Source organism: Strix aluco, chromosome 20 (assembly GCF_031877795.1).
Source record: "Strix aluco isolate bStrAlu1 chromosome 20, bStrAlu1.hap1, whole genome shotgun sequence".
In the NCBI taxonomy this organism is placed as follows: Eukaryota; Metazoa; Chordata; class Aves; order Strigiformes; family Strigidae; genus Strix; species Strix aluco.
In genome coordinates, this window is record NC_133950.1 from 16,488,257 (window position 1) to 16,502,435 (window position 14,179).

General features: G+C 37.8%; 1 protein-coding gene across 12 annotated transcripts in view; it reads right to left on the minus strand.

The window, feature by feature from the left end:
- The window catches only part of GARNL3 (GTPase activating Rap/RanGAP domain like 3), a 60,112-nt gene that overhangs the window by 6,758 nt on the left and 39,175 nt on the right, over positions 1-14,179 (minus strand). For all 12 annotated transcript variants that reach the window (XR_012625854.1, XR_012625852.1, XR_012625853.1 and 9 more), the window contains 10 exons: positions 13,808-13,906; positions 8,858-8,974; positions 7,983-8,155; positions 7,517-7,675; positions 5,507-5,573; positions 3,380-3,487; positions 2,829-2,947; positions 2,258-2,393; positions 936-1,145; positions 510-621 (listed from right to left, as the gene is read on the minus strand). Coding sequence is in view for 9 of the 12 variants with exons in the window: in XM_074846280.1 (XP_074702381.1) it covers positions 510-621; positions 936-1,145; positions 2,258-2,393; positions 2,829-2,947; positions 3,380-3,487; positions 5,507-5,573; positions 7,517-7,675; positions 7,983-8,155; positions 8,858-8,974; positions 13,808-13,906 (1,300 nt within the window). In the remaining 3 variants the exon portion in view is untranslated. The remainder of the gene's footprint in view (positions 1-509; positions 622-935; positions 1,146-2,257; positions 2,394-2,828; positions 2,948-3,379; positions 3,488-5,506; positions 5,574-7,516; positions 7,676-7,982; positions 8,156-8,857; positions 8,975-13,807; positions 13,907-14,179) is intronic.

Sequence of the window (14,179 nt, forward strand, 5' to 3'; positions counted from 1 at the left end):
TTTACATTGCAGCAGATGTTTTGTTAATCTCCGTCTATTTTATCTTGGCTGAATTCTGCTGCTACTCTACATAAATATCGGTTATGAAAACAGTGCAAACAAGAGAATGGCAGCAGGGTCAGGTAAGCAGAGCCAAACAGACAAATGCTATGGTGTTTCTTTGCAAAATTTATTCTGGAAATAGCAACACAAAAGCCTACGAAGAAAACAGCAAGCAAGTCTGCACAGTGCAGATTTAGCAGTCCAAATCCTAGCAACAGGGTCAATGGCAGCAGGTCCCCACAGAATTCTATTTAGTCTTGCTTTGCTCATTAACATGTCTTTAGCAAAAGTGTAACTATTTCAGTACTTATAGTATTCAGGTACTTCAACAAATACATTAGCATCGAATCCACATTGGTATACAAGGGTCTCAGTCAGCCCCATGCCAACTGAGATAAGCATGAACAATCAATTCTGAAAACATTTACAATCTAAGTTAGGTTCTTTTCTAAAGCCAGTATATTTACCTGTCACTACTAGTTGATCTTACTGCTCCCTGCTTGGGGTCTGACTGTCTTCGAGGAACCTTTTTTTGCTTCTGTGCACTTTCTGTCTTGGGTATAGGCTCATCCAAGAGGCCTCAATAAAGGAATAAAAGACTTAACACTCTCAACAGAAAATAAAGCATTCACGAAATCGCTAAGGCATCTTGTTGCTGGTTTCCATTGTTAACTAAATAGCTTCTGCCTGGCTTAGAATATGGTCACCTTGTATGTGATCAGACGCTGGCTAGACTATTTGCAAATAATGTTTTCTCAGAGTTTTATTTGTTTGTTTATACTACTTATTTATGAATACTGGTTGCATGTTACAAATCTGACTGTGATGGTCCAAAGATTAGAAATTATATACTTGGCAATTGATATGTACACTGAAGAATAAGGAGAGTTTACCCAGCAATTCTTTGCGTGTTCTGCTTGCAATTTCTTTAATTTCCATACGAGATAAGGATAGCGAGTGAGTAACCGGAAGAGAAGCAATGCCACTGGATGTTGTAGTAGTGATGACCTTGGGAGCCAAAGGTGACTTCAAAGGTCGTTCAATGCTTCGCCCAACCAGATTACTGAGAGGAATTTTGTACAGGTTTTTGCATGGAACTTCACCTGAAACACAGAAGGGAAAAAAAAAGAATGCTACACTTTCACAGCAAAATCAGTTCTTAATACTTCCAAACAAAAAGTTATACAGAAAAGTTATACTCGTTGCGCTGGGTGCTTTTTAATCCAAATAACAAAGACCCTTCTTGCCCCAGAGATCTTTCAATACAAATAGGCTAAGGAGGAGGAAGAAATACAACCACCTTGTGGAGACTTGCAATTTGACTTAGAGGGAAAAAGATTGACTCTTGGTGATGTGATGAATCAGCAGTGGAACCAGGAAGTAAATTTACGTGTCCCTGAGGCTGGTATTCTGACTATTACACCGTGACACTGCACTGTGCAATATTCCCCATGTATTTTAATATGTTGCAAGTATATTGGAGCCTGGATCCCAAGTGGTTTAAATTATGGCTTCTCTTCTTAGGTGACATAAAATACTAAATGTTTTGCTAATTCCTAGAAAAAAACCCCACAACTTACTATCAAATAGCACTGCCTTGTAAGAACTGAAATTATGATTCCTTTCTCCTTTCCCCTTCTGCCAACAGTGCAGCAGCAGATTTAAGTGAGGAAGATATACATCTATCTTGCTTTATCTAGTTGATGTTCCCTTGTTTCTCCATTTCCCTTGTCCCCCTATAGACTGTTCACAGATCATGTTACACTAAATTGACCAGGCAATCTCTTTTGAGGCTAGAACTTCTTACTTTTGGATCGCAAAAGAGCTTTAAGCATCCAGTAGTAGTTTAGCTTTTTTTAAATGAAAGGAATGATGTATGTGATATCTCAAGTTTTCCCATGATTTTATACCTATTTTTGCATTATTAATCTTGGCCATATTACAAAGCTACTGAAGCTTATTTCCTCTCCTCCTAAGAAAGGATTTCTTCAAAACAGTGCTACCATGCATTCAGAAGATACTATGGGGCAAAAGCTCAGCCGGGTGCTTCATATCTGTGGGTAAATAGAAAATCTCTATCCTCCAGACTCTCAGCTAGGAACTCAAAATCTTTTACCTGATCAATTTCATCTTACTAAAGATCAGCTGCACTGAGATGTGACAGCTGTTGGAATGATCAGAGATTGTTATTCAAGCTGCCTGGAAACCATGTTACCTTCTAAAGAAGAAAGAGGACATTCTGGCATTTCATCAGCTGTCGGTGTTTGAGGAGAACTCCTTGAACTCATTTCCTTAGAGCTGCTGTCAGATGATCCACTTACTGCAGCAGTAGCTTTAAAATAAATATCTGACTGAAATGACAAATAACTCAACATTAGTACAGCGAGAATTTCTTAACCATCTTCTGAGTAAGAGCTCAAATGTTCGTCCACTATGTTCTATTGCCACTATTGCTGTATTGCTGCTAAGTCAACTAGGGTTGGTCATGGAAAGCTTATCCCACTGTAAGTAGAAGGAACATCTGTGATGTTGAGGATAGCATTTGCCCCATAAGCAGTCAATCATCTCAGATCTTCATTACTGTGATCAATAAAGGACAGTGAGATCAATTCTGATTCTTTTTGTACTTGATACAAGCTAAGAGCACAGAGATGAACAGTTACCACCAATTAAGTACCACATGTTTCAGTTTTGGTGTGTTTGGTTTTTGGCTGCAGCAACTTTTTATGTGAATTAGATCCCAACATATCACAGAAGTAGTCAAACATGATTTTCCTGTGTCTTACCCTTGATGCTACAAGTTGAAGCTCAGGCACAACTGCTGTGTGGACTAAGTTCCCATTCACCACTAATCGGATCTCAATGGAATCAGTAGTGAAGGCAAGGATATAAGGGAAAGCACAGACTGCAATGAAACAAAAATTACTTGGCAAGGAAAAATGGTTAATGTAAATGTTTCTTGGATGCTCCATGAAAAACGTTTTTGAGTATCTGACCTCTTCTGGCATCTCCCTTTCCTATGAAAAGGGTTGTCTAACATACTGATGGACACTGAGCTACATCAAGCCTGAAGAAAACTTCACTCTCCATGCCTGGCAGAATGTAGACTGAATGGAAAATGAAAAACAGAAAACAAGGAAAAAAGTTCAGCAAAGGAAGAACTTGGCACTAAGGCTCCACTTTATAAAATTATCATATGCAGAAACTTAACTAAAGTGGCATCATGAATGTAACATGCTTATTCCTAGCACACATACTGTAATTCCACTTACAGCCAAGTGCAAGTATAAATAGTAATGAAAAAAACAGCCATCTAGTAGAAGAGGTATTTTCTTACCAACAGCATAAGGAACTTGATTCCAGCTGAAGTGGAAGTCATAAGCTGATGGCTGGATCAGTGGAGAACCTCCATTGAAAGGATACACCTTTCTGTACTGGCAAACATCTGTAACAAAAACAGAAAAAAGAAGCATCCATCACCTTACACTACAAGCGACAAACACCAACTTCATAGGCAGATTTTGCAGAAATGTGGGCATTATATACATAATCAAGCATTTCTGTAGGAAGTCCCTCTATATCTAAACTGATAAGGGAAACGTGCTTCCTCTGTGAACACAGCATTTGAAAGATCAAAATAAAAGACCTATATTTTAATTAGTTGTCATATTTCACAAAGTAAGCATTACTCCATTTCAACAGTTATCAGTTCCTTACCTTGTCTATGGATAGAGGAATAGGCAAGAAAAATTCAAAAAGCAGTGTCAGCAGAACTGTACCCCTCTGCTCTTCAAGAGCCATATGCTAGCACAGTTTACGTTCTTTCAAGACTGTTAGACACACGGGATATTACAGACACAAAGACTTCATTAATCATATAACTTGTGAACCTACTTCTTAGCTGCTGTAAGTCCACTGATTCTGAAATTAATTAACAGTCTTTTCATGAGTCAGACATGAATGCTGGCTTATACAGATTCTTACTGGCAATGCAATTTTGAATTTTTAATTTGACAGATCTAGATAATGGGAATTTAACCTTCCACTACCAATAGATTTTTCTTTAAACACATGCACTAGTGATGATCAAACATCTATTAAATTTCAGGACTTGAGAATTCACATCAGCAAACAAAAAAAAGCTTAAAGATGAAAATCAATTGTAATAATCTTTTTTTCTTGCCAAGCTCATATGAATGTACTGAGGGCTCCAGGTAAACATGTAAGACCCCCTCAAATACATGCTGCTACCAATATCTTTTCTCTTTTTTAGGCAAAATTCTATTTTCTTCCTTAATTGAGATAATTGATGTCCTTAGACTGAATCAAGGTTTATATCCAGAAATGTATTACAGACCTTTTTCTAAATACAGTCTTAGGACACTGCCAAATCCTGTGGTTTTATATTTGTTCTATGATGATATTTTCAGAATTATAAAACTCTCTAAAGAACAAATGCAGGTTTCCCTGTGACACTGTCCTAGAAATAGGAATTCAAGTTGATGCAAGCCTGTGCAGCACCTTTACTGTAACTATAAGATCAGCTAAGTGTGTTAGCTTTGGCTCAGCAAGGGGAACTGATTCTGTGCAGGCATACAGGTGGGAATTCATTATGCTCTGTCAGATAGCTTTTTAGTTCTGAACCAGTGCTAAGTGAACCAGACCCAGGTTCACTTAGCAAGCTACCAGAATCAATAAGGCCTCACAGAGCGTAGAAAGACATAGTTTTGAACACTTGAAACTTGCTCTGTGGTACCAATCTGATAGCCAGTGCTGAACATAGGTGTATTTACCCTGTCTCCATCAATGTTCACTTTGAAGAGGCAAACAGGACATGCCTTCTGCAACAGAGAAAGCTGTGCCTTGTCCTTCAGCATTGCCTCATAAAGGCTGCTTCATGCTAAGAGCTTCTATTTTCATGAGGATCGGAAGAATAAGTACCTGTGTACTGCAGAGAAGAGCATATGTGTGTTATATCCAAGGCCATTTTACAAAAGGAGATTGAGAGAATTACAATGAAATAATGCAACAGTGCCAAGAGGTAGGCAGAAGAAAAAGCACAAAGACAGAATGGGACAGCACACAGAGGAAAAAGGGGTGGAATGCTAAATTGTACATGTCTTGAAAACACCTAGTAAGTGTGTAACTACCTAAAGAATGAGCTAGATCTGAAGAAACAGGATTTTTGCAAGGTGGTAACATCTATAAATATATAGATACACACCTATATACCTGAAATTAAAACCTAACAGCTAGTATGTCTAAATTCAACATACCCTGCAATAAAATAATACTTCAATTTCTAGTCTCTCTAATATGCATTTAAATTCAAAAGAACATATATTGAAAAACTTTCCATGAAACACTGAAATTTATTTTAAAATATGGATCTAGACTCCAATGAAAAAAGAATTACATATGCAGATCGAGGTATTACCATTTCTGGTCTTCCCTAAATACTTACAATTATAACACAACAGGAGACCAGCTTCACCATCTTCATATACATCAATAGCTGCAACAAAATTAACCTGCAATGATAATGGGAAAGGGCAATGAACAAGCAGAGGATACTGAGGTAATTACAAGCAGGTTCTGACTAACAAGTAATACAATCAGTTGGGGTTGTGCACAACTACCGAACAAAGGAAAAAAGAAGAAGAAAAAGTAATTTTTCTGTACAGTACTGAATATTCAATACCACATCCACAGTATAAAGCAATAAAAACTTACATAACTTATTTGGCAATACGAATTTTGGGAAATGGGGTGATTTCAGGACAGCTGTGAATCAACATGATATGCTAAAGATAACAATTCTTTTCAGAAAGTGAAATCCAAAAAGCTCCATTGCACATCATGACTAACAGAAAGATCAGATGCACCAATTACTGGTTTAAAACCACTAACGTTTACAGAGGTCAATAGGGATGTACTTAAGGATTACTGAATAGGCTGAATTTAGAAACTGAGAACCAGTGCTGGATAATCCACAGTATTTTTTACATAGCTTAGGTTATGTAAATTCTTATATTTCAACTCTGTTATTTGTCTTCTACAGTTAGATTAAAAGACCCAGAACAGCCATAAAAAGTAGGGTATCTGTTCAGGAAATGAGACCTTATTAATGAAATATGTAAGATTACATTATATAAATGCTTCCCAGACCACAACATTTACTACTTGGGCATGGAGAGGGGTTGGAAACTGATTCCATGAACAGCAGTTCTTTGACTTTCCTTTTTACAATAAGCTAGATGTTCACCTCTTGATTTAAGATTACTGTATAAGTCAAGAACTGTTAAACAGACCTTGAAGTTTATATGTTTATACCAAACGCATTTTGACCTATCCTTTGAAGTGACTGAATGCCATTTCTGCTCTGTTACCCATGGAAATAATTTGGTGTCCCATTTCAACATCACAAAAATCACTGGCTCAGTTCATATTAATTGTCTGCTTTGTTTGTGTTCTCAAGGAAATAAGGATTCCTGGGGAGAAGAGGAACAGGGTGGGGTGGTGGGGGGATGGTGGTGTACTTCTCCATCCCCATTCTTTACTTGTAGTTCCTCCTCATCCAGATTAAGACAGATTTCCAGTGCTGTGAAGCTTACACTGTATCACCCATGCTAGGAGTACAAAACCTCTTCATCATCAGATCTGAATAAAAATACAGACGATTTAAAAAGAAAATAACCTATCAACAAGAACCATAAAATGAAAAGAGTAGTCCCTTATCTTGTTATGAGGAAAAGAGTCAGTTAACAACAACAAAAAGATTAACTGTGCAAAATCTTTTTTTGTTTTCTGTCTAAAGCTATACATCCACATTCCTATTTAGAAACAATTAAAATTATCTGATTTTCAGAGATGCTGAAGATCATTATCTTCCCGGCAGTAGGAAATACCAAAGTTCTCTTTCGAAGATCAGGGAATTTGCTTAAATCCCAACCCTATATCCTAGTTAGAAAGATTCAGTTAATTTACTAGTTGACTGCGCAGCAGTTTCTTAAATAGAATTAAAAGCTATGTGTAAATATTTTAGCCTTAGTACATGCAAACAGGAAAATCTGAATGAGATACTGGTGGCCAACAACTGAAGTTATTTTGCTGCAATTTCTTAAACAATAAAACACTGAGACCACAAAGCCAAAGCAAAAAGCAAACTATTGTCTAAGAAAGGAGAAAAATTAATTTATGCTGACAGCAGTATTCCAGAGCCTGAAACACAGGCTCTTTCCTAACATGTCATACCTTGTACCTACCTTTCTTGGGAGTGATTATTATCATGTATCCCAAAAGGAACAAATATCTCAGAGTGTCCTAAAGCAGAGGTTACAGAAGTGAAAGGTAAGAGACATGAGGATCTCTATACATTACACTCCCAGGAGGTCAGGACAGGATGCACTGAGTCTGCAAGAAATTATGTTCAGTGTGGTTTTGCAAGAAAATAGTTTCAATGATGAAAACTTACCTTGTTTGTTTCAACGTGATGCAATCTATAGGGCTCCCCAGTACTCTCATTAATTAAATCAAACTGATGCCGATACGCTACACAGATCATATTGTCACTGTCTCCAGTAGGTCCATCCACCAGTGTCATAACCACTGGAGGGTCAGAAAGGCATATTTCCTATAATGTAAATAATAGAATTATTCTCTTTTTCAAGCTCCTACTGTGCGTGCTGCAGATACTCCATGAATTTAAACGGATGTGCTCTAAGCCCAGAAACATGATAAAGAACAAGCAGAAACTTAATTAAAAAAAAAATCTAAAAAATTTCTTTGGCATATATATGATGGAACTCCATCATAGGGCTTCTCACTTTTATTTGTCTGGAGGTTCAGGAGGATAAAAATGCATGCTCTTTGACTCTCCCCCCCCAACAGCTGAGTGCCACCCAGTCTGTTAAGGTGTTTAGTGATTAGATTACACATACCCGGATGTATTGGAACTCCTCTACTGGAGATTCAGATGATGATAGCAGAGAGCTGCTGGTTAAACTGTTGCGTGGATTATATTTCTTTGTGATGAGAAGTAGTTTGTTCCGAATAGCCACAACAATCCTCAGTTCACTGCCATGGTGAGTATTAATGGCATACAAATGGCAGCCTGAGGAAATAATGCTCTAGATTGTAAGTGCCTGAGGTAGTGTCTGCTTTTTTCCTTCTGTATTTCTATGATGATTAGTACAATGGGGCTCTGATGCATGACTCAGCAACACAGAATTACTAACCTCCCAATAGGATAACATTAACTTCTAGAAAAAGACAAAAGGCTATGACTCTTTTGAAACCTAATTTTCCCCTTACTCCTTTTGCAAATAAAGACTAAATACACGGATTTTCACTACTCTGCAGGTTCCAGCTTTCCAAAGCAGCTTGCTTCTGAAGACCAGAAAATGTTTACGTCTACTAAAATTATCAGTAACACCCAAACTAATCTAAGCACTGCTATTTAATGGAGATTTGCCAGTGTTCCTCCACCTTAAAATGCCCTTTATTTCAGTCTCACATCCCCACATAATTCTTCTCATACCTCTCAATCCTGAAAGCAACATATCTATTTTTCTCTAGAGCTTTTCATCAGCAGTGAATGCCAAGTAACATGGTATTTTTACAAAGTTCTAAAATGTCATGCTGGACTATACCAAACTTATTTCCACATATAAGCTTAATAAAGTTTGAATTGAATGTCCAGATAAAAAACTAAAAGGTGAACACCTGAAAACTGCCTCAAGGGAGCTAATCAGCTCCTGGCAACTACAGGTATCATACAACAGTGGATGTTTTTAACACAGGATAAAAAAATCACCTTTTGTTCTCTCCAGTTTATTTTCTCTGCAGTCATATTTGCTTCTTATCATTTGCTTTGTTTCTATATCTTTTTGGACAGCACTGAGTCTGAAGACAAGGAGACGAGAGTCTTTTCCTGAAGGATGAAGAGAGCCGGGAAACAAAAAGTTAAAAAAATATGGTGGTAGTTTGAAATTAATACTTCCAAAGAGAAGCAGTACCTAACAAACAGAGCAAAGATAAAGCATACTGCTTCTCTGTGGATGAGCCACAACATCATACAAGACTGCTTATGAACTCTCTAGGCTTTACAATTCTAGTAACCAACCCCTTCAGTTCTGTAGCTGAGTTTCCCATCAGGTGGTGCTGCAGCAAAGACTGATATAAGAGCTTCAAAACAGTGAAATATACAAAATTTCACAAGATAGCAAAACTATAATAGATATAAACTACAGGGCAAGAGGAAAAAGGGTTAATTTTAAAAGCTGGAACCATCTGGCTGAGCAGCTGATAACTGGATCCATAATGGAGTTTGAAACCCTCTAGGATGGAGACTGGTTTTGCTTAACAGTTCTTCAAAGGTAGGCAAGTTAGGTTCAAGGCATATTTCAACTGCAAAAATAATAGTGTTTACATCCATGGCTAAATCTGTTTCCCACAAAGACAGATATGAGTGGAATCTACAACCTGTACATTTAAAACAAATAAATAAATGATACACTACTACCTGCAGTTAGGAAATAAGCAACTTAAGAGTAGTTTCTTATCTAAGAAACCAAGTTTCTTAAAATGTAAGCAAGGCAAGATTTTCTGACAAAGGCGGACTCTTTTACTAGACTAGCTGGTATGACTGGAAAAATTAAGCATGCTTTCTTAATATATACTTGGTGTGGATCCCACCAGAAAGGCAAAAGCAAAAGCATGGGTGCTGCCTTCAATTCTGAGAGAACAGCAACATGAATCAGGACATCTGGCCCCTGCATAACCTTCTTTTTGCAAGCAAGTGTAAGAGAAGACAAGATGCAACACTTCCTTAAGTCTTCCACAATTTGAAACATTGAGTAGTTTGACTCAGAGAGCAAATTCTTACTGTCATCACTGACAAAAAGAAAATAAAATATATGCAATCCCTCTCTTTTCAAGAATGTGCGCACACAAGAATTTGCACTTCCATGAAGGAGTTCACGGAAGAAGAATGGCAAGCAACATTCACAGCCTTTTGGAGGGAAGGCCAAAAAACATGAGCTAAGTCAAATGTTCAAGGACAGTGCTACTGCTCTCACTGATTCAGCCTCTCTTTGGACTTAGTCCTGCCTTTGGTGTTCAGTCAGTTATTCCAAATATAACAACCTGAAGAATCTGGCATCAGAATCTGGCAAATTCCTCAAACAAGCAAAGATCATAAATATAGTTTTCTCTGGTAGGGACAAATCTTATTAGTCAGACAACCATCAAGACATAGAAAATGCACATCTTATGTTTGTAATGTCAGACAAGTTTCCAAAAGATCAACTATGCTGTAGATTTACGGCGAGTCAATTAGTCCACGCTTTAAGACCAGGTAATACTAGGCTGCTCTTTTCTAAAGCCTTTCTCCTTTTGATGAGTAAGGCTGCCTATAAGGTATTTCCCACTCTATCTGAGAATCTCTTCAACTTCTCTGAAACCACCTTTGCCCATGACACTTGACCAGCTATCACCTTCCATGCTAGATGCAATAATTTTGGGCCTAGCTAGTGATGACCATCTGAAATCTCAGCTAGATAGCTGTGGAGGCAACTGAACGGGCCTCTGCAACAATATGTAATCCAAAATTTTCTCAGTAAACAAGAGTGACTTTTGATAGCATCCCACAGGACTAGGGAAATCAACAGAAAAACATATAGGAGGCTCTGATTTCATTTCAGAAAAGGCATAAAGCAGAGTCAGTATTAGAAATACAACACTTGGTGAACACTGTATCATGAGAGTTTTCTATTAACTGAGTAGTAGCCCTGTCATCAATTTCTGCATTAACTGGATATGATTATGTGATATCTGCTCAGGAAGTCTCACAGCTTGTTGCCAACTCCTGGAAAGTGCAAATTATAATCCCACACCCAAAACTGGATGGCTGTGGTTGCTGCCTAGCAACTTAATGATCAGTTTTGTCAATCTAAAATCCCTAACAAGTTTGTGGCATCTTTATTTAGGAAGGGAGTAAAGAGTGGCTCTCAAATTCATGGAATATTTTAATGCTATGAAATGAGAAATGTAATCAAGGATTTGCATGTTCACCCACTGTTTGCATGTTCACCACTACTGCACAATTCTTGGTGCTGCATGTGAGTGTTTTCAAACATCATCACATAAATAAAAACCTACACATGACCAAACACCTTAAAATAATGCACTTCCATTTCTACCAACTTTGATTCTAAGCTAAAGCAGCTATTGACACAACCTGAAGGAAGGCTGTCTTTCCTGATCTGGAATCAGCAGAAATTCTTACGACTACCATCACTTGTACTGAGATCAGAGATGATTTTTAGTGCAGCCATTCAAGACTGAAAAAAGTTTATTCTACTTTTATTACTGTTTTCTCCTAGATTCTGCCTCTGATTAAGTAGTTGCTCCTCCAGTGATAATTGTAATGTTCAGTGTTAGTACCTGAGCTACTATTTCATCTAGATATTTTACAAACATTCTTGGTGATGCAGACAATTCCAAAGCGCTACAGCTGCGTTCCCACAGCAAAACTCAAGAACTTTTTCTGGCCCATCTGAATGTCTGCATTCTTCAGATCAAGAAATGGTTGTAAACAGGCACAGGGGAGAGCAAGTATTACCACCTAAATTAAGCACTGTTGTTTTTGGAGGTTACGCCAAACTTTGGAAGACCTTTTATGCTTCCATTAAACATGCCATATTTACCTCTGTGAAGATGCTCTGTGTGTGCAGCAAAGAATAACACATATAACAACATCTTTCCTGGGCAGGCACTTCACTGTGAAGGCAGAACAGTGATCACTACCTTCACTGAAATTAGTTTGATATGCTTTTAAAAAGGAATTGGGGTTTAAATCCCCACAGGCCATGAGATGTGCTCCCCACGGGTTGACACTAAGCCTGCCTTTCAGCAGACATAACTCTTCACCTCTCCTTGTTGTTTAAAATAGCTCTGGCTCTTTGACCAGCATCACTCCTCCTTCACAATGCTAGTTCTTTTGCAGGTGTTCCAAACAACCCCACTGTAGTGTTAGATTTATCTGTGGCTGCCTATAAAAGTGACTGTCATCCAAGATTGTTTAGTTTTATTTAACCTCATACAGACTTGATTCTTCCAAGTAAAGCAGCTCTTCCTCATCCCCCCTCACCCTTGTGTCATTTTACAAAATGAAGCTAGAACAAAAAAATACGGGTTTTGGAGGACAAAACGGATACATTTTTGTGCTTTGCCTCTCATTACTAGGATAAATTTAACCAGCAGATGTCCCCAACAACCCCACTGTAGTATTAAGATTTAACTGTGTCTGCATTAGAACAGAGGCCATTGCTACCAAAGCAATTTGTGCTGCTGTCATCGATACCTGCTGTATTGGTGCCTTCTTCAACGTCTTCTCTTGGAATGTTGACCTGAATAAGCTCTTGCTGATAGTTAAGTTTAAAAAGTTAACCTTGTCGTATATAACATTTTATCCTAAAAACCCACAAAAGTTTTTGAACCCAGTTTATGAGCCCAGTATGAGCATGCTTTTGCTCATCTAGCTCATTATTTTTCTCATTCTTGCTGCTGAGGTGTAATCTGAAAATGAAAGGCAAGTATGATTTTTCTTCCATCCCAGAACTTAATTTCAATATGGTATGCAAATACAAAATAGGAAGCCAGAATTCTAGCAAGTATTAAAGAACTTTCTCCTAAATGCTTCAGAAAGCATTGGTATCAAGGATTAAAAATCTCTGCAATTTTTTACACAAGTAAGACTTTATCAGACTACGTTTGAAGTGTCATGAATTGATGCCAGTAATACCTTGTTCTGTTAGCTCAAAACGCCAGCTTACATCTCTCTCTTCAGGTTTAACCAAACAGTACAATGTCTTGGCAATTAACTGTAATCATCTTTTCTAGAAGCTTCACAAACTAACCTTCAGATACAACTACCCTTTCCAGATCTTCAGAAATGTCACCGACCCTCCAGGTGTCGTGAGAGAGAACTGCGGATGGCTCACAGGTAGTTTGAGCCAGTTCTGTAAGGTCCCAGGGTAAATTTCATCAGGTGTAGCCAAACTGGGCAACTCACAATGATACAAAAGGGACCATGTTTTACGCTAAGTTTAGGTAAATGTAACTTCAGCCAATACTGAGCAAACAGACATAGTGTGGTAAAAACCAATAAAATGATCATATTTGTAATTCTTTTCTCTGTGTTACACATAAAGATCCTGGTTTTGCTTTGTGTATGTTCACTTTGTGAAATTCAATCACAGACTACTGGGTAAAAAGGACCTCATTGAAAAAGTGCACATTTTATGCACATTTAATGCTTCCAAATGGGGCTAAAAAGGAAACACTGTCAGTCCAAACAACATTTAAGTTCTTTTATACCGGAACTTTCAAGAAAGTACATTCTATAGCACTAGGATGTGGTGACAGTTAACAAATACCAATAAGACACATTTGGTAAAACAGTGACAGCGTTAAGTAATTTCCCCCAAATTTTTGAGCAACTAAATAAACATATAATTCAGTCAAGGAGATTTCCAAGGATTGTTGAGTTCCAACAGTGGCTGAATCAGCATGAATGAGCATTTAGGGATTTCTGTCCTCCCCCAGCCTTTTAGAACATAACAGCAGCTGCAGTATGTGCTCCCTTATTCTGAATGAGGCATCTAATACGCTTGCCACTGATAGACACCATTGCCTTATGAGACATACATACCCAGCACCAGCTACATTCATATGAGAATCAAAGAACAGGAATCTCTCCTACCTTTGTCTGTTCGGGCAATCAAAAGATCCAGAGCTTCCAACACATGCATCTGCTTTATTTGGAGAGTTTTATCAAATACTTGCACTGATGGTTGACCATCTGAAAAAGAAACACACATATTTATTCAAAATCCTGCTAAAATTCGCTAAGTGCTGGTTTTGACCTATTTCTTTCTTGTAATAAAAGCCTTGGGTTTTTCTTAAGAAAATGAAAAAAGCTGCACAAAGCTACTATGTATACCACAGCATCATAGCCAATGCTTCATCATGGGACAGTTTTATCATTGCCATAGATCAGATTATGCAACTGAAGCCTAAACAGGACCTTCCTTTGGAAAGTTTGGGAATTATCACCGAGAACTAACTTCATTCC